The following is a 21713-nucleotide window of genomic DNA, read 5'->3' on the forward strand; positions in this document are numbered from 1 at the left end:
GCAAATTCCTAGATGATTTTGGGAACAAAATGATCACAAATAGCACAATTTATGATGTCGTTGTTTTTCATACCTCAATAGTATTCCATTGTGTAGGTGTGCCACTTATTCTTTATCCATTCTTCAGTTAGGGACATTTAGGCTGTTTCTTGTTTCTGGCTATTATTAATAAAACTGCTATGAATGTAGTTGAGCAAGTGTCTTTGTGTGATGTTGGAGCGTTTTTTGAGTATATGCCCAGGAGTGGTATAGCTTGTTCTTGAGGTAGAACTATTCCCAGTTTTCTGAGAAACTCTATCATTTCTGATTAATTTTGGTTGAAAGTTTATTTTATTAGAAAATAGAATGGATACTGCAGCTTGCTTCTTGGGTCTGTTTACTTGGAAAACTGTTTTCCAGCCCAGAGATATCAACAAAAGACCTAACCTAAGAATAATAGGAATAGAAGAAGGTGAAGCATCCCAGATCTAAGGCCTAGAAAATATCTTCATCAAAATCTTAGGACAAAACTTTCAAAACCCGAAGAAAGAGATGTTTATAAACATACAACAAGCTTATTGAACATCAATTAGACTGGACCAGAAAAGAAAATTTCCTGAAGATATAAAAATCAAAGCACAAAATCTACAGAAGAAAGAAAGACTTTTAAGATCTACAAGTGAAAAGGGGGCAGGCAACATATAAAGGCAGAACTTCCAGAATTACACAGGATTTCTCAACAGAGACTCTAAGAGCTAGAAGAGCTTGTACAGATATCTTGCAATCTTCTAAAAAGAAACCACAAGTGCCATCATAGACTACTGTATCCCGCAAACTCTCCATAACCATAGATGTTGAAAACCAGTTATTTCAATACAAATTCAAATTCCAACAATATCTCCTAATATTTCCAGCACTGAGGACAATACTAGAAGGAAAATTCCAAGCCAAGAAGAATAATTGCATCAAAGAAAACAGAGGATGTTAAAATTCCATTTCAGCAAAAATAATCAAAGCATACACACACACACACACACACACACACACACACACACACACAAACACAAATACAAACACACATACAACACATACACAGGTATACAAACACTAACACCACCAACATGAAAATAGCAGGAAATAACAATAACTAGTTATTACTCTTGCTCAATACCAAAAGCCTCAGTTACCCAGTAAAAGGGAGGCAGCTTCTTCCAGTCTACATCTGCACCCAGATCAAAGGCCATAGCCCTCCAGACCCAAAATCTGCCCTGAAAGAGCTGGTCTCCCAGGAGGACTCTCATTCCTAAGGCAACAGGTAATACACCACTTTTGCTCCACTAACTGTCCAAAGAGGGATCCACCAGGAGTACACAGGGCACAGGAACTGCTGAGCCTCCTGAAACAGGAGCCTTCTGGTCTCCATATGCATGAAGATCTAAGGCAGTCCTACAGCCTTCTGATCACAAAGCCAGCCTGGAGAGAGCTAGTCTCCCAGGAGTGCTCTCACTCCAAAGATCACAAATTCACAAACACAGAGAAGGGGCAAGCTCCAGTTAGAGATAGGAAGATGAAATAACATCAGATAACAAGATGGAAAGAGGCAAGCATAAGAACCTAAGCAACAGAAACCAAGAAACGTGGCATCATCGGGACCCAGTTCTCCCACCACATGAAATACTGGATACCTCAACACACAAGCAAAGCAGGATTTGGATTTAAAATCAAATCTTACAATGATGATAGGGGACTTTGAGAAGGACATAAATAATTCTGTTAAAGAAATACACAAAAAGACAGATAAACAAGTAAAAGCCTTTAAATAGGATACATAAAAATACCTTAAAGAGTTACAGGAAAACACAACCAAACAGGTGAAGGAATTGAATGAAATCATCTAGAATCTAAAATAGAAATAGAAACAATAAAGAAAGCACAAAGGGAGACAACCCTGGAGATAGCAATCCTAGGAAAGAGATCGGGTGTCACAGCATCACCAACAGAATACAAGAGATACAAGAGAGAATCTCAGGGGAAGAAGATGCCATTGAAAACATTAACACAACCTTCAAATAAAATATAAAATGCAAAAAGTCTCTAGCCCAAAGCATCCAGGAAATCCTGGACACAATGAAAAGACCAAGTCAAAGAATGATAGGTCTAGAAGAGAGCAAAAATTCACAAATTAAAGGGTCAGTAAATATCTTCAACAAAATTATAGAAGAAAACTTTCCTAACCTAAAGAAAGAGTTGCCAATGAACACACCAGACCCCCAAAGAACTCAAATAGATTGGACCAGAAAAGAAATTCCTCCTGTCACATAATAGCCAAAACAGCAAATGCACAAAACAAAGAAAGAATATTAAAAGAAATATGAAAAAAGGTCAAGTAGCATATAAAAGCAGGCCTATCAGAATTACACCAAACTTTTCAATGGAGACTATAAAGCTAGAAGATCCTGGACAGATGTCATATAGACCCTAAGTGAACACAAATGCCATCGCAGGTTACTATATCCAGCAAAACTCTCCATTACCATAGATGAAGAAACCAAAATATTCCACAAGAAAACAAAATTTGTACCATATCTTCCCACAAATCCAGCCTTGCAAAGGATAATACATAGAAAACTCCAATATAAAGAAGGAAACTACACCATACAAAAAGCAAGAAAGTAATTTCATTCAACAATACCAAAATAAGATAACCACACAACCATAATTCCAATTCCAACAACAAAAAATAACAGGAAACAGCAATTACTCTTCCTTAATATCTCTTAACATCAATGGACTAGGTTCCCCACAAAATGACATAAACTAACAGGCTATATATATGTATATATATATATATATATATATATATATATATATATATATATATATATATATATATAGGATGCAGCATTTTGCTGCATGCAGTAAACATGTTTCTGACAAAAAACAGACACTACCTCAGGGGAAAAAAATAGTTAAAAAATTTTCCAAGCTAATGGTTCAAAGAAACAAGCTGGAGTAGCCATTCTAATATCAAATAAAGTAGACTTTTAGCCAAAAGTTATCAAAAAATAAGGAAGAACACTTCATACTCATCAAAGAAAATACTACTGAGATGAACTCTCAATTCTGAATATCTATGCTCCTAATGCAAGGGCACCCACATTCATACAAGAAACTTAGTAATGTTCAAAGCATACACTGCACCTCACACAGTAATATTAGGAGACTTCAACACCCACTCTCTTCAATGGAAAGATCATGGAAACAGAAACTAAACAGAGACACAGGGAAACTAACAGAAATTATGAACCAAATGGATTTAACAGATATTTACAGAACATTTCATCCTAAAACAAAAGAATATGACTTCTCAGCACCTCATGGTAACTTCTCAAAAATTGACCATGTAATGGGTCAAAAACTGGCATCAAAAGATGCAAGAAGATGGAAATAATCCCATGAATCTTCACAGATTATGATGGATTAAGGCTGGTATTCAATAACAACAAAAACAACAGAAAGCTCCCATACACATGGAAGCTGAATAATGTTCTTATCAATGATAACGTGGTCAAGAAAGAAGGAAAGAAAGAAAATAAATACTTTAGAATTTAAAGAAAATGAAGGCACAACATACCCAAATTTATGATATACAATAAAAGCAGTGCAAAGAGGAAAATACATACTTCTGAGGGCCTCCATAAAACAAAGTGAAGAGAGCATACACTAACAGCTTGGCAACACAAATGAAAGCTCAAGAAGAAAAAGAAGGAAATACACACAAAAGGAATATAATCAGGAATTAATCAAACTCAGAGATGAAATCAACTAAGTAGAAACAAAAAGAACTATACAAAGAATCAACAAAACCGGTAGCTGATTCTTTAAGAATATCAATGAGATAGATAAACCCTTAACCAGACTATACAGAGAGCACAGAGAGGGTATGCAAGTTAACAAAATCAGCAATGAAAAGTGAGACATAACAGAAAATGTGGAAAATCAAAGCATTATCATATCCTACTACAAAAGCCTATAACTAACAAAACTGGAAAATCTGAAAGAAATGTATACTTTTCTACACCGATACTAGGTCCCAAAGTTTAATCAGGACTAGAAAAACCATCTAAACACTCCCATAACCCCAAAAGAAATAGAAACAGTAATTATAAATTTCCCAAACGAACAAACTAAAATCAGAGACTAGACAAGGCTGCCCACTCTCTCCCTACCTGTTCAATATAGTCCAGGAAGTCCTAGCTAGAGCAATTAAATAAAAAAAAAAGAGGTCAAAGGAATACAAATTGGAATGGAAGAAGTCTAAATGTCACTATTTGCAAATGATTGAATAGTATAATTACATGACCACAAAAATATCAACAGAGTAATCCTAAACCTGATAAACAACTTCAGCAAGTTGGATGAATATAAAATAAGTCAAACAAATCAGTAGCCTTCCTCTACTCAAAGGATAACCAGGCTGAGAAATGACACTATTCACATTTGGTGTAACTCTAGCCAAACAAGTGAAAGATATATGAAAAGAACTTCAAGTCTCTGAAGAGAGAAATTTAAGAAGATCTCAGTAAATGAAACCATCTTCCATGCACATCTATTGGCAGGATTAATATAGTAAAAATTTCCATTTTGCCCAAACTAATCTGCAGATTCAATGCAATCTGCATTACAATTTCTACTTAATTCTTCATAGAATTAGAGAGATCAATTTGCAAATTCATTTGGAATAACAAAAATCTCAGGATAAGGAAAAAAATCTCAACAAAAAAAGAACTTCTCTGGGAATCACCATCCCTGGCCTCAAGCTGTATTACAGAGCAATAGTGATAAAAACTGCATGGTATTGGTACAGAGACAGACAGATAGATCAATGGAATAGAAGTAAAAACCCAGAAATGAACTTTATTGTCACTTGATCTTTGACAAAAGAGGTAAAACCACCCAATGGAAAAAAAGGTAATATTTTCAGCAAGCCGTGCTAGTTCAACTGTTGGACAGCACAGAGAAGAACTCAAATCGATCCTTTCTCCTTGTACAAAGCTCAAGACTAAGTGAATATAAAACCTCCACATAAAACCAGATACAGCAAATTAATAGAGCAGAAAGTGGGGGAAAGCCTCAAACAAATAGGCACAATGGAAAATTTCTTGAACAAAACACCAATGATTTATGCTCTAAGATCAAGAATTCACAAAAGGGACCTCATAAAAACGCAAAGCTTCTGAAAGTCAAAGAACACTGTCATTAGGACTAAATGGCAACCAACAGATTGGGAAAAAAATCTTTACAAATCCTACATCTGAAAGAGGGTTAATAGCCAATATATTCAAAGACCTCAAGAAATTAGATTCCAAAGAATCAAATAACCCTATTAAGAAATGTGGTGCAAAGGGGTTGGGGATTTGGCTCAGTGGTAGAGCACTTGCCTAGCAAGCGCAAGGCCCTGGGTTCGATCCCCAGCTCCGAAAAAAAGAAAAGAAAAAAAAAAAGAAATGTGGTGCAATTCTGGAAATCAGTCTGGAGGTTCCTCAGAAAATTGGACATTGCATTACCTGAGGACCCAGCTATACATCTCTATGGAGCATATACCCAAAAGATACCCCAACATATGACAAAGACACATCCTCCACTATGTTCATAGCAGCCTTATTTATAATAGCCAGAAGCTGGAAAGAACCAGATGCCCTTCAACAGAGGAATGGATACAAAAAAAAATGTGGTACATCTACACAATGGAATACTACTCAGTTATCAAAAACAACGACTTTATGAAATTTATTGGCAAATGGATGGAACTGGAAAATATCATCCTGAGTGAGGTAACCCAATCATAGAAAATCACACATGGTATGCACTCATTGATAAGTGGATAGTAGCCCAAATGTTTGAATTACCCTAGATGCACAGACCATATGAAACTCAAGAAGGATGATCAAAATGAGGATACTTCACTCCTTCTTTAAAAGGGGAACAAGAATACTCTTGGGAGGGAATAGCCAGCCAAAGTTTAGAACAGAGGCAGAAGGAACACCCATTCAGAGTCTGTCCCACATGTGGCCCATACATATACAGCCACCAAACTAGATAAGATGGATGAAGCAAAGTAGTGCAGGCCGACAGGAACCGAATGTAGATCACTCCTGAGAGACTGCTATAATACAGCAAATACATAGGTGAATGCCAGCAGCAAACCACTGAACTGAGAATGGGAGTCCCGTTGAAGGAATCAGAGAAAGGACTGAAAGAGCTTGAAGGAACTTGGGACCCCACATGAACAACAATGCCAATAACCAGAGCTTCCAGGGACTAAGCCATTAGCCATGGAATGACCCTGGGCTCCGACTGCATAAGTAGCAATGAATAGTCTAATAAGGGCAACAGTGGATGGGAAGCCCTTGGTGCTGACAACACTGAACCCCCATTGAACGGGATTGTTGCAGGGAGGGCAGTAATGGGGAGAGGATAGGGAGGGCAATGCCCATATAGAAGGGGAAGGGGAGGAGTTAGGGGGGTGTTGGCCTGGAAACCGGGGAAAGGAATATTTGAAATGTAAATAAGAAATCCCCAATTTAATAAAGATGGGGAAAAAAAGAAATGTGATACAGAGTTAAACAAAACATTCTCAGCTGAGGAATATTGAATGGCTAAGAAGTATATAAAGTAATGTTCAACATCCTTAGTTATCAGGAAAATGCAAATCAAAACAATGCTGAGATTCCACCTCATAACAGTCAGAATTGCTAAGATCTAAAATGCAAATGACAACAGATGCTGACAAGGATGTGAAGAAAGAAACACTCCTCCATTGTAGGTGGCATTGCAAGCTGGTAAAACCACTGTGAAAATCAGTCTGGAGGTTCCTCAGAAAATTGAAAATAGTATTACCTGAGGACCCAGCTATTCCAGTCCTGGGCATATACCCAAATGATTCTCCAACATATAACAAGGACACGTGCTCCACTATGTTCATAGCAGCCTTGTTTATAATAGCCAGTAACTGGAAAGAACCCAGATGTCCTTCAACAGAGGAATGGATACAAAATGTGGTACATTTATACAATGGATATTAAAAACAATGGCTTCATGAAATTCATAGGCAAATGGATAGAACTAGAAAATATTATCCTGAGTTTGGTAACACAACAACAACAACAACAACAACAAAAATACACACTGTATGCTTTCACTGATAAGTGCATATTAACCCAAATGCTCAGAATACCCAAGATTCAATTCACAAACCACATGAAGCTCAAGAAGAAAGATGACCAGTGTGTGGATGCTTCAGTCCTTCTTAGAAGGGGAAACAAATTATGAAAGGGAAGAAATACAGGAACAAATGGTGGAGTAGGAACTGAAGGAAAGATCATTCATAGACTACTCCACCTGGGGTTCCATCCCGTGTGGTGCTACGAAACCTAGTTACTATTGCTGATGCCAAGAAATGCTTGTTGACAGGAGCCTAGTATGGATGTCTCCTGTGAGGCTCTGCCAGAGCCTTACTGATACAGATAGGAATGCTTGCAGCTAACTATTGGAATGAGCATAGGGATATGAATGGAAGAGCTAGAGAAAGGACTGAAAGAGCTGAATGGGTTTACAACCCCACAGGAAAAAATAACAGTTTCAACCAACCATTCATCCAGGAATCTCGAAGATTAAACCACCGACAAAAGTGTACCCATAGAAATCATGGATCCAGCTGCATATGTAACATCATTGTCTGGCATCAATAGGAGAAGCCCTTGATCTTGTGAAGGCTTCCCCAGTGTAGGGGAATGGTGGGGTGTTGAGGTGGGTGGGAGGGAGTGGGAGAATCTTCATAGAAGCAAGGGGAGGGGGAAGGAGCAGGGGATATTAGGAAAGGGGAAATATTTGTAATGTAAATACCTAAAATATCTAATTAATAAAAACAGAGGCTAACAACAAATTGAATGTGAAAACAGCATCTAGCATTCTGCTTCATACAAGAAATAAACCTTCTGTAAAAAAAATATTATCTAAATCTTAGAATTGTTTTAGCTGGTCATTTTCTCTGACTAATGTATCATCTCCTTGTATCATTTTTTCCATGCTTGACATTCTTACTTTTATCTGTTGTATTCTGATGGTGATGCTTCTGTATGTCATTCCTGGTCTATTTTCTAGGTTTTTCCATCTCCAGGATTACCTGTGTTTGTCTTTTCTTTATTGCTTCAATTTCCCTTTTCAGGTCTTGAACAGTTTTGTTCATTTTTTTCCCATGTTTACTTGTATTTCCTTCATTTCTTTAAAGGACTGTTCATTTCTTCCTTTAGGACCTATATTGTCATCATAAGATTAGATTTAAGGTCATTTTCTTGTGACTCAGATATGGTAGGATATTAAGGGTTTGCTGTTATTGGATTCCTGGGTTCTGTTGATGCTATGTTGTCTGGGATGTTGTTGATTGTATTCTTACACTTGCCTTTCATCATCAGGTCGTCCCTAGTTTTGGCATGACTGTTAATCCCTGATGACATCAGGGCTCTGGGTTTATAGGTAGAGCTTCTAATCCCTAAATCAGCAGGCAACTGGAATTACAGTTAGAACTGGGTGTTCTTTTTTTTTTTTATTAACTGGAGTATTTCTTATATACATTTCGAGTCTTATTCCCTTTCCCGGTTTCCGGGCAAACATCCCCCTCTCCCCTCCCCTTCTTTATGGGTGTTCCGCTCCCCATCCTCCCCACCTTGCAGCCCTCCCCCCAAGAATCTAGTTCACTGGGGGTTCAGTCTTAGCAGGACCCAGGGCTTCCCCTTCCACTGGTGCTCTTACTAGGATATTCATTGCTACCTATGAGGTCAGAGTCCAGGGTCAGTCCATGTATAGTCTTTAGGTAGTGGCTTAGTCCCTGGAAGCTCTGGTTGGTTGGCATTGTTGTTCATATGGGGTCTCGAGCCCCTTCAAGCTCTTCCAGTTCTTTCTCTGATTCCTTCAACAGGGGTCCCGTTCTCAGGTCAGTGGTTTGCTGCTGGCATTCGCCTCTGTATTTGCTGTATTCTGGCTGTGTCTCTCAGGAGAGATCTACATCCGGCTCCTGTCGGCCTGCACTTCTTTGCTTCATCCATCTTGTCTAATTGGATGGCTGTATATGTATGGGCCACATGTGGGGCAGGCTTTGAATGGGTGTTCCTTCTGTGTCTGTTTTAATCTTTGCCTCTCCATTCCCTGCCAAGGGTATTCTTGTTCCCCTTTTAAAGAAGGAGTGAAACATTCACATTTTGATCATCCGTCTTGAGTTTCATTTGTTCTAGGCATCTAGGGTAATTCAAGCATTTGGGCTAATAGTCACTTATCAATGAGTGCATACCATGTGTGTTTTTCTGTGATTGGGTTACCTCACTCAGGATGATATTTTCCAGTTCCAACCATTTGCCTGCGAATTTCATAAAGTCGTTGTTTTTAATAGCTGAGTAATATTCCATTGTGTAGATGTACAACATTTTCTGTATCCATTCCTCTGTTGAAGGGCATCTGGGTTTTTTCCAGCTTCTGGCTATTATAAATAAGGCTGCTATGAACATAGTGGAGCACGTGTCTTTTTTATATGTTGGGGCATCTTTTGGGTATATGCCCAAGAGAGGTATAGCTGGATCCTCAGGCAGTTCAATGTCCAATTTTCTGAGGAACCTCCAGACTGATTTCCAGAATGGTTGTACCAGTCTGCAATCCCAACAACAATGGAGGAGTGTTCCTCTTTCTCCGCATCCTCGCCAGCATTTGCTGTCACCTGAGTTTTTGATCTTAGCCATTCTCACTGGTGTGAGGTGAAATCTCAGGGTTGTTTTGATTTGCATTTCCCTTATGACTAAAGATGTTGAACATTTCTTTAGGTGTTTCTCAACCATTTGGCATTCCTCAGTTGTGAATTCTTTGTTTAGCTCTGAACCCCATTTTTTAATAGGGTTATTTGTCTCCCTGCGTTCTAACTTCTTGAGTTTTTTTTATATTTTGGATATAAGGCCTCTATCTGTTGTAGGATTGGTAAAGATCTTTTCCCAATCTGTTGGTTGCCGTTTTGTCCTAACCACACTGTCCTTTGCCTTACAGAAGCTTTGCAGTTTTATGAGATCCCATTTGTCGATTCTTGATCTTAGAGCATAAGCCATTGGTGTTTTGTTCAGGAAATTTTTTCCAGTGACCATGTGTTCCAGATGCTTCCCTAGTTTTTCTCCTATTAGTTTGAGTGTATCTGGTTTGATGTGGAGGTCCTTGATCCACTAGGACTTAAGCTTTGTACAGGGTGATAAGCATGGATCGATCTGCATTCTTCTACATGTTGACCTCCGGTTGAACCAGCACCATTTGCTGAAAATGCTATCTTTTTTCCATTGGATGGTTTTGGCTCCTTTGTCAAAAATCAAGTGACCATAGGTGTGTGGGTTCATTTCTGGGTCTTCAATTCTGTTCCATTGGTCTATCTGTCTGTCTCTGTACCAATACCATGCAGTTTTTATCACTATTGCTCTGTAATACTGCTTGAGTTCAGGGATAGTGATTCCCCCTGAAGTCCTTTTATTTTGAGGATAGTTTTAGCTATCCTGGGTTTTTTGTTATTCCAGATGAATTTGCAAATTGTTCTTTCTAACCCTTTGAAGAATTGGATTGGTATTTTGATGGGGATTGCATTGAATCTGTAGATCGCTTTTGGTAAAATGGCCATTTTTACTATATTAATCCTGCCAATCCATGAGCATGGGAGATCTTTCCATCTTCTGAGGACTTCTTCAATTTCTTTCTTCAGAGTCTTGAAGTTCTTATTGTACGAATCTTTTACTTGCTTAGTTAAAGTCACACAGAGGTACTTTATATTATTTGGGTCTATTATGAAGGGTGTCGTTTCCCTAATTTCTTTCTCGGCCTGTTTCTCTTTTGTGTAGAGGAAGGCTACTGATTTATTTGAGTTAATTTTATACCCAGCCAATTTGCTGCAGTTGTTTATCAGTTTTAGTAGTTCTCTGGTGGAACTTTTGGGATCACTTAAATATACTATCATATCATCTTCAAATAGTGATATTTTGACTTCTTCTTTTCCGATCTGTATCCCCTTGACCTCCTTTTGTTGTCTGGCTAGAACTTCAAGAACTATATTGAATAAGTAGGGAGAGAGTGGGCAGCCTTGTCTAGTCCCTGATTTTAGTGGGATTGCTTCAAGTTTCTCTCGATTTAGTTTTATGTTAGCAACTGGTTTGCTATATATGGCTTTTACTATGTTTAGGTATGGGCCTTGAATTCCTATTCTTTCCAGGACTTTTATCATGAAGGGGTGTTGAATTTTGTCAAATGCTTTCTCAGCATCTAGTGAAATGATCATGTGGTTTTGTTCTTTCAGTTTGTTTATATAATGGATCACGTTGATGGTTTTCCATATATTAAACCATCCCTGCATGCCTGGGATGAAGCCTACTTGATCATGGTGGATGATTGTTTTGAGAACTGGGTGTTCTTGATGGTAGCACATTTCCATGGATGTAGGCAGAGATGGTAGGTCCTTGTGACTTAAAGCTGCTGGTTGTCCTGCATAGGGACAGGCTTCTAGGATTCAGGTAGAGCTGGTGTTTCCTGATGGTTACAAGCCTCTGTTTGTCCTGAACAGCAGTAGGTCTCCAGGAATTCAGGCAGTTATGGACTGGGCATTGGCACGCAGAGGTTCGGGGTGGATTATACCTAACATTTATTTGATGTTTCCACATCACCTTCAAGATAGTAAACATAATGGGGTTTTCTGGGTGGTTGAACTAGTCTACGGCCATACCACCCTGAACGCGCCCGATCTCGTCTGGGTGGTTGAACTAGGTGGTTCTTTCCTCCATAATGAAGTTAGATCCATTACAAGTGAAGAACACATTTCTTTACCAAAATTCTACCATGGCACAGCATGAAAAGGGAAGGTAAACATTGATAAGACACCGAATCTTATGTTTTGATCAGACTTAGGTCTTCCTTAAGGGGAAGCATATGTTGTGCTGCCTTTGGTGATCAAACAACAAATTCATGTCAGATATTCTGAATATTAGATACTTAATAGTACTATTCATAACAGTAGGAAAATTATAGAGTGTGGATTTTTTTTTATTGTATATGATGTCTCTCACCACCAAAAATAAAATGTTTAGTGGGACTATTTTTATTCCAGAGGAATCACATTCCCCACTTAGGTGTTCTACGCTGGTGTATATACCAAGAGACTGCTAACTTTGGGTCAACCTAAAAGAGGAGAAATCTCTTTCAAAGTTCTAGGCTGATATGAAGAGTGATCTACTACTTGCACCATATGATCCAGAAGAGTAGATGGTATTTGAAGTGACAATGGCAGATAGGAATGGTCTTTGGAGTCTGCCACAGGCCCCTACAGGTGAATTAAAGAATAGAACTTTAGAGAGCTGACTGCCCAGACAGGTGGGCACTCCTGAGAGTACAGAGTGGGAGAGACCACCAATACTGCCCACCCCTGCCCACATCCCTGACCCAAGTGGAAGTTGTATAGGGCCTCTGGGAACTGGAAGCTAGGGGCACTCTAGCAGCAGGTCCCCTGTGGTCCAGACACCGCATGGAGCAGAAGGGACCTGGTCAACAGTTCTCTGCACCCAAATCCCGTGGGAGGGAAAACTAAACCTTCAGAAGGGCAGACACTCCTGGGAAGCGAGAAGAGACTATACTCTACCCACATTTATGACTCCAGAGGAAAGCACCTAATGCCATCCGGGACACTGGTGCACAGGGACACCAGGAAAAGGCGGTGCAGGCCCTCCTGGTTGCCGCCCTCACAGAGAGCTCAAAAATAGCTGCCCAGGATCCACTTCAGCCATGGGACCAAAGGTAAGACCAACTTTTCTGCTCCAAGTGACCTGCCTAATGGACTCAGGACACACGCCCACAGGAACAGCTGAAGACCAGTAGATAGGAAAGACTACATGGCCGAAAGCAGAACACTCTGTTCCCATAACTGGCTGAAAGAAAACAGGAAAACAGGTCTACAGCACTCATGAAACCCAGGCCTATAGGACAATCTAACAACTGTCAGAAATAGCAGAACAGGGTAACACCAGAGACAACCTGAAGGCAAGAGGCAAGCACAGGAACCCAAGCAATAGAAACCAAGACTACATGGCATCATCTGAGCACAATTCTCCCACCAAAGCAAACACTGAATATCCAAACACACCAGAAAAGCAAGATCTAGATTCAAAATCACATTTGATCATGATAATGAAGGACTTCAAGAAAGACATAAAGAACTCCCTTAGAGAAATGGAGGAAAACATACATAAACAAATAGAAGTCTATAGAGAGGAATCACAAAAATCCCTGAAAGAATTCCAGGAACACACAATCAAAGAGGTGAAAGAATTAAAAAGGGAAATAGAATCAATAAAGCAAGCACAAAGGGAAGCAACCCTGGATATAGAAAATCAAAGGAAGAGACAAGGAGCCATAGATACAAGCATTACCAACAGAACAAAAGAGATAGAAGAGAGTAATTCAGGAGCAGAAGATTCCATAGATATCATCAACACACCTGTCAAAGATACTGTAAAACAGAAAAAGCTACTCGTCCAAAACATACAGGAAATCCAGGACTCAATGAGAAGATCAAACCTAAGGATAATAGGTATAGAGAGTGAAGACTCCCAGCTCAAAGGACCAGTAAATATCTTCAACAAAATCAAGGAAGTAAACTTCCCTAACCTAAAGAAAGAGATGCCCATAAACATACAAGAAGCCTACAGAACTCCAAATAGATTGGACCAGAAAAGAAACTCTTCCCGTCATATAATAGTCAGAACACCAAATGCGCAAAATAAAGAAAGAATATTAAAAGCAGAAAGGGAAAAAGGTCAAGTAACATATAAAGGCAGACCTATCAGAATCACACCAGACTTTTCACCAGAGACTATGAAAGCCAGAAGATCCTGGACAGATGTCATACAGACCCTAAGGGAACACAAATGCCAGCCCAGGTTATCGTATCCTGCAAAACTCTCAATTAACATAGATAGAGAAACCAAGAGATTCTATGACAAAACCAAATTTACACAATATGTTTCTAAAAATCCAGCCCTACAAAGGATAATAAATGGCAAACCCCAACATAAGGAGGCAAGCTACACCCTACAAAAAGCAAGAACTAATTGTCTTGGCAACAAAACAAAGAGAAGAAAAGCACACAAACATAACCTCACTCATTGATAAGTGGCTATTAGCCCAAATGCTTGAATTACCCTAGATGCACAGAACACATGAAACTCAAGAAGGATGACCAAAATATGAATGCTTTGCTCCTTCTCTAAAAGGGGAACAAGAATACCGTTGGCAGGGAATAGGGAGGCAACGTTTAGAACAGAGGCAGAAGGAACACCCATTCAGAGCCTGCCCCACAAGTGGCCCACACATATAAGCTACCGAACTAGATATGATGGATGGAGCAAAGAAGTGCAGGCCGACAGGAACCAGATATAGATCTCTCCTGAGAGACACAGCCAGAATACAGCAAATACATAGGTGAATGCCAGCAGTAAACCACTGAACTGAAAATGGGACCCCTGTTGAAGGAATCAGAGAAAGGACTGGAAGAGCTTGAAGGGGCTCGAGACCCCATATAAACAACAATGCCAACCAACCAGAGCTTCTAGTGATTAAGCCACTACCCAAAGACTATACATGGACTGACCCTGGGCTCCAACCTCATAGGTAGCAATGAATAGCCTAGTAAGAGCACCAGTGGAAGGGGTTTGGGATTGCACTGTACACTAAAACCAACTGGGTCATGCAGCCTTACAAACTGAGCAATTACTGAATTCATGAACTTTCTGCTCTTTAAAGTCATTGTAAGTTGAGCAGGTATGCATCCTGTAAGTCATTCTAATAAATCATACATATATTTATGAAATCCATTCCATATGTTCTGTTACTATAGAAAAACCTGATTAATACAACAAGGAACACTGAAAACAGTGTTGTTTTAAATATAACTTAAATACCTAGCAGAATATTAATCACATTCAGTAACACAGGTTTTTTAAATGTTGACTGGTTACCTTAGTCAAACAGGAAATATGGTGAATTGCTTCTTCATTCTCAGACTGTCATATTATATACACACATGTGTGTATATATATGTTTATAAACATATATAAAATATACCTATTATATATGTATATTCATGTGTATACAATGTGTACATTTAATATATATTTACACATGTGTACATGTATATGAAAAAAGGTTATCTATATTTAAAACAGAAAAGTAAAAACTCAGTATTTGCTGAATAAATATCACTTTTTTCTATCAAAATATTTATGAGAGATATCCATATACTGAAAATAAGAAACTTTTTTTTCTTTTTTTTCCGGAGCTGAGGACCAAACCTAGGGCCTTGCACTTGCCAGGCAAGTGCTCTACCACTGAGCTAAATCCCCGACCCCAATAAGAAACTTTTTAAAGATAATGACTAGGAACCCTTCAAAATACTAACTTTAAAGATAACTATAGTTTCTACAAATTAAATTATATTCATTGTTATTTTACTTTTTTTATTAATTTGGGTACAGAGTATTCATGTGTATGTGGTAGTTTCAATACCTATGGCCCCCATACTCAAGTGTTATCCATAGGAAATGACACTATTAAGACATATAGCTTTGTTAAAGTAGGTGTGGTCTTGATGAATAAAGTATGTCACTGTGGAGGCAGATTTTGAAGGTTTCTATGTGAAGGTATGCTCAGTGTGGCACGTGGTCTTTTGGTGCTTGTGGATCAAGATGTAGAATTCTCAGCTTCTTGGCCAGAATCATCTCTGCCTAGTCATTCTAATACTTTCCATAATGGTCTACATATATTAACTCTTAAGCCACTTGAAAGTAAATGTTATTATTCATAAGAGTTGTATTGGTTAATATGTCTCTTCACAACAGTAAAATCCTGTGTAAAACAATGCCCATTGCCTGTTTATAAGTGAAACCAAATATTTATAATTTAAATATAAATATTATTACAGTGATAGAATCATACACATAGGAAAAAATTTTAATCCCTTTGTATAATTGTTTGAATATTTTACTATTTCAATGTACAAAGTATTAGAAGTTCATAAGCAAGAACTTTCTTAGATTTCTTTATTGATACAAAGGTAGGACACAGTAATTAGCTGTATACATTTGTGATATTATGATAGTTTGGTTGTTATGTATTGGCAAGTAATACTAATTTGAAGTCAGAGTCAGTGTGTCTTCCACTCACTGTGAATCAGAACCTAACAACAAAAGGTATCCAAGAAAATCTGAAAAGTCCTGAATAAAAACAGACATTGAAGAACTAACATTTATTTTCTTGCTTAGACATAGTTTGTCCTTGGACATATCATATTTTGGATTAGGAGTTTTGAATGCAATGTTCTTGCTTTGTGGCAACAGTCTGTAAAGTTACTGATTAACCACCATATAAAAAAAGTTTATATACTTATTAGAAGAAATGAGCTAAACAATATTTCAAATGTAAATTCAAACTGTATTAGTAATATACATGTGCATTTCTAAACAAAGGTTCATCCATAAGGTTTACTAATAATTGTATAACGATTTTATACACAAGTGGGATAATTGATGTGACCCTCAATGCACTTTGTACGAAATGGAGGTGATCCTCTGAATTTTCTATATCCAGGTTTACACATGAATTCAATATTCTCCCCTGATTGGGAATAAATCTTTGCATTTTCCCTCCATCTGAGAACTATATTATGTTTTTCCATAATATCTTCTGGTATCACACATGCATCTGAAAGATAAATTACCAAAGTTCAACAATTAATATATAAACCTACAGAAATCACCCCCTTTCTATAGAAAAATTCCATTTTTCTGAGAATTAACTATAAATGCAATGTCATTTTCATATCTTCAAAATTAATTCAGCTATGAATTTATAAACAGAAGTGAAAACTTCAATCAAAAATATTAGTTAACTGGTAAAATAATCTGAAAAGACAGAAATAGAGAAAGCTTGTATATTAATGGGTTGTAAGAATTAATATAGGTATAGACATGTCCACATATCCTATGGCTAATAGCAGACTCTGTGAGCTGACACTGAAATATCAATAACATTTTTCATACTAATAGGGATAAAAATCTAAAACTTGTATGGAACTACAATAGAATGAATAGACAACTGTAACTAGAACAGAAAGGAAAAATCAGGAGATACCATAATACTTTATTTCAATATACACCAGGAACCCCACAGTAACCAGAACACTCTGAAGACTCCAATGAATGAGAAAAGTGATTTGAAAATTGATCTATGCATCTACAGGTTACTGATCTTAATAAACTTTCCCAAAACTTATGTTAATGAACTGATATCATATTTAATAAATGATAAAATGATAATTGATATCCATATGGCGATGATTGAAATTTTATATCTGTTTGTCATTATGGGCAAATTCAACTGAAATTTGGTCAAAGACATTGATATAAGAACAAACCAGTGAAAGTATCAGGAAGCACAACAGGGAAACATTTCATGGTTTTGACACTGTGTGTTTGGCTGGGACTCCAAATCACAAGGCAAAAAGCAAACTTTAACCTATGGATTTGATCCCATTGTGGTACTGGTGCATATCACAGAGCATAGTCAACACAACAAAGAAATTGGCAGCAAGTTTAATTGAAGTATATGGTTGTCTATTCTTTGTTTTTAGGTATTTACATATCTTTTAGGGGGGTGTCCTGGGTCAAGAAAGCATAAAGATGTGAAAATATATTTATTTGCTTTTGTTTTGTTTTTATATAATTTGATTTCATTGCTTTGGGCCTTGCTGGTCTGTTAGAAGTTAGAACACCTTTTTTAGTAAATTGATTGTGAAAAGGCTTTGCACTATATCTGTCATAAATTATACTTAAATAATTGAAAAATATTCCAGTCTGCTGATAACCTTTAGTTGAACTATATTAGTCTGTGGTAAAGCACATTTTAAAGGAAAAATAAGCTGATCAAAACTGGATAAATGAATAGATACTTCTAAGAAAAACACATAAATATCATTGCTGTCATTCCATTGAAAAGCCATAGTAAGATACCTTTTCACTCAGTTAAAGTAGCACCAGAGGAAGGAGCCCTAAAAATTACAACTGCTCATTAGTGTGTGGTGAAAACCTCACAAACCATTGATAGGAATATGATTTTGTGAAGTTACTATGGATAAAAATTGAGATTTCTTACAAATTTAAAAATAGATATTTATGTATTATTCCTATATGTTTCTTCTGGAATGTACGCAAAGGAAATAAAATCAAAGTACTCAACCTGGATCTATATGTTTATTCTAAACTGCTACATGGAAGTTGGTAAGGTGAAGAAAGCTGAACTAATACTAATTGGTGAATTTATAATGACATCATGGTATATTTAAATGTTATTGGTATGTTTAAATATTATTAAGTCATTAAAGATATATTTTATTATTTTAGTTAGAAAAGGGCATTGAAGGACATTAAGTGAAATAAAACCAACACAGAAAGACAACTACTTTGTGTTCTTTCTCACAGAGAGAATTATTTTAGAATGCATAACAGTGATTAATAGATGTCAGTTGCCTTATCTAAGGAAAGGAGATGTTGTATGGATTTAATAACTGCAAGATGTGTACAGGTGTATTTATTTGAAAAGGAATGACCTCCATAGACACACATACAGATTTTTCATTGGAGAATGGTGATACTTGTGAAGTATTATGGCTATGGCCTTGTGGGAGTTTGCATAGACTTGTTAGAAGTATGCCTATCACTTTCTGCTCCCTGCAGAGCCAGATATGGAATACTTAGCTACTTCTTCACCATCATGTTTACCTTTGTGCCACCATGGTCCCAAACATGATGAGACTAGACTAAATCTCCAAAATTGTAAGCAACCCCCAACAAATGGTTTCTTTTAAAAGAGTTGCCATGGTCATAGTTCCTCTTTAAAACAATAGAACACTGACTGAGACAACAGTTATATAATGTTATGCTGGCACCCAGTTTTGTAGATGTTAATACATATTAGAAAAAAACAATTATTAAGAATAATATATACAATTTTATTTAACAGGTATTTTTTATAAAAAGAATCTAATAATCTTGTTTTATCACATGCTGATGTTTGATACTGAAACACAAACAAAACAGTACTTTTATTTTGTGAATGTTATATTATAAACAGAAAAATACCCACAATATAAAACAGAATTTCTTATAATCTATGTGAATAAGGTACTTACGTAAGCAGGTTGGTGGCTGAGACCACTTTCCATTTCTACATGTTACTATCTTATTTCCCTTAAGTAGATAATAGTTCTGGCATTGATATTCAACTGATGATAATGGTGCATATACTGGTAATGACAAGGAGGTGATGTCTCCATTGTCAATAGGTGGAGGAGGCCCACATTTCCCTGTTGAATCTAAGGAGACAACATTTGAATGTTTGAATATCAAGTAAAAATACAGGCTCAAGCAGAACCAAAAACATTAAGTATTAAGTCTTTAGTGATTTCTGGCTGTATAAATGATTATTTGAAGAAAGATTAATCATATAAACTGAGAGTTACAAGTTCTTCTTTTTTTCTCACCTGAAACATTTCTTAACTACAGCAAACATGTCTGCCTGAAAACTTCAAGTAGTAGTAAATCTCTTAACAGCTTCTGAACCTGAGAAGGATTAGGTGCTATGGCCAATGTAGATAGGCATTTTTTTTTGAAGAAACTCAATAGTATATGACTGTATATATTCCCACTCTTTATCATTTTGTATAAGTACATTTAAAACAAGACTTGAAAGCCTATAATGTAACAGAAGGCTAATGAGGTTTTCTGGGTTTCTGATATGGTTAAAATAAGCATAGACATCTATGATATACTTTAACTAGGTATATCTGAAAAGCTTGGACATAGAATTTTTAGTAAACATTATATGAAGAGATGAGACATTGAAAATTCTAGCAAAGAAATTCCAAACTCATCTAATGTCACACTGTTGTGTTATATGTTTTTCTTTTAGACTACTGATTGTTCTTGTGAGGACACAGGAAAAATATGAAATCAAAAGTACTGATTATGTTCAGTATGACCTCAAGAGGAACATCATGAAACTGAAAAAAATTCAAATATTTTTAGGTAAAAACAAAATATTCAATATTCAAGCAAAATTAATGTTTTACTATGAAGGAAAATGAAAACAATTCTCCATAATAGATGACTGTACATATTCAAGAACTGAGTAAAGTCAAATAGGACAAGTCCCATGAAACTCCTGGAGATCTCTCTACTGAAACTGCTTAAAGAAAACATCTTGGACAAAAATCAGTAGGAAGTCATCATCAACCACACTGGACCCAGATCCCAAAGAAAGTGACTCCTATCCTCTCACCATGCAGACCATAGTAAGGAAAAGAAAATGAGTGTAAGCCTTAAGTTCTATATCCTGTGTTGTTTGCCTTTTGAATAAAGACATTGATGAGACATTATCAGATAAAAGAGATAAAGGGGATTTATCTCCATCAGAGAGTCCTCCCTAAAGAATAACTACCAGAATTCATTATATAAGTGAAAAATAAAAATTAAGAGTAGGACAAATTTAACTGTAAGATTAGGGCTATATAGTAGGTGATCTTTGTTTTCATAAAATTAGATTTGTGTTTCAAGTGAAAACTTGCATATAAGAAGAGTGTTAAAAATAATCATAGGAGGCAGAGGGAGGGAGGGACATGAATGGCAGAGGGGATGAGGAGGGAGAAGAGGAAGGTCTGGATAAAATATGGGGGGACACAGGACAGAATTCTAGAGGGCCAGAAGAATGAACAGAAATATGCACCAGTGAATGGTTGGGGGAACTGGAGAATCCCTAGAAAGACTCAGACATCAAAGATATGAGAGGGGGCTCTTAGGATCCAATGGGGATAAGCTTAATCAGAATGTCCAAAAGTGAGGAGTTGGAACCTAAAGAGACCAACAGTAGGTAGACATGGCACCCAGTTGAGGAATGGGGTCACCCAGTCACCTTATAAATGTTCGACCAAGAATTGTTCCTGTCTAAAGGAAACACAGGGAGAAAAATTGTGGAGAGCCTGAAGGAAAGCCCATCCAGTGACCCTCTCAACTTGAGATGCATCCCATGTATAGGCACCAAACTTTGACACCATGTTGTACTTGCAGAGAGAAGCCCAGCATGGCTGTCCCATGAGAGGCTCTATTTAGCAGCTGACTGAAACAGATGGAAATATTTACAGCCAACAGTGAATGAGGTCTGGGATGTCTATGGATGAGTTAAGCAAAGGATTGATGGTGCTGAAGGGGATTGTGGTATCACAGAAAGAACAACAGTATCAAATAACCAGAACACCTCAGAGATCCCAGAGTCTAAGCCACCAACAAAAGAGTATTCATGGACTGATCCATAGCTCCTGGTACATATGTGGCAGAGGGCTGCCTTATCTGACCTCAGTAGGAGAGGAACAGCCAAATCCTGTAGAAATCTGAAAAGAGGGGAGAAGGGATGCTGGTAGGGGTGAGGTGTAGGTAGGTGGGTGTGTCAGGGAGCACACTCTCAGAAGCAAAGGAAAGGGGGACAATGAATAACTTGAGGATATGGTACTGGGAAGGGGGCCAATGTTTGGAATGTAAGTAAATAAAATAATAAGAAGAAAAAATTGATGA

The 21713-nt window shown here is 37.4% G+C and overlaps 1 protein-coding gene across 2 annotated transcripts in view; it reads right to left on the reverse strand.

Annotated features, from left to right (window-relative positions):
- Positions 1-16104: 16104 nt before the first annotated feature.
- Cfh (complement factor H) overlaps positions 16105-21713 on the reverse strand; it is a 95095-nt gene continuing 89486 nt past the window's right edge. Inside the window, 2 exon segments of one of the 2 annotated variants that reach the window (NM_130409.2) lie at positions 16105-16794; positions 19280-19462. In NM_130409.2, coding sequence (NP_569093.2) covers positions 16598-16794; positions 19280-19462 — 380 coding nt within the window. In that variant the 3' untranslated portion in view covers positions 16105-16597. 2 annotated transcript variants of the gene reach the window in all.

The sequence above is a fragment of the Rattus norvegicus genome, chromosome 13, assembly GCF_021556685.1.
Source record: "Rattus norvegicus strain SHRSP/BbbUtx chromosome 13, alternate assembly SHRSP_T2T, whole genome shotgun sequence".
Lineage (NCBI taxonomy): Eukaryota > Metazoa > Chordata > Mammalia > Rodentia > Muridae > Rattus > Rattus norvegicus.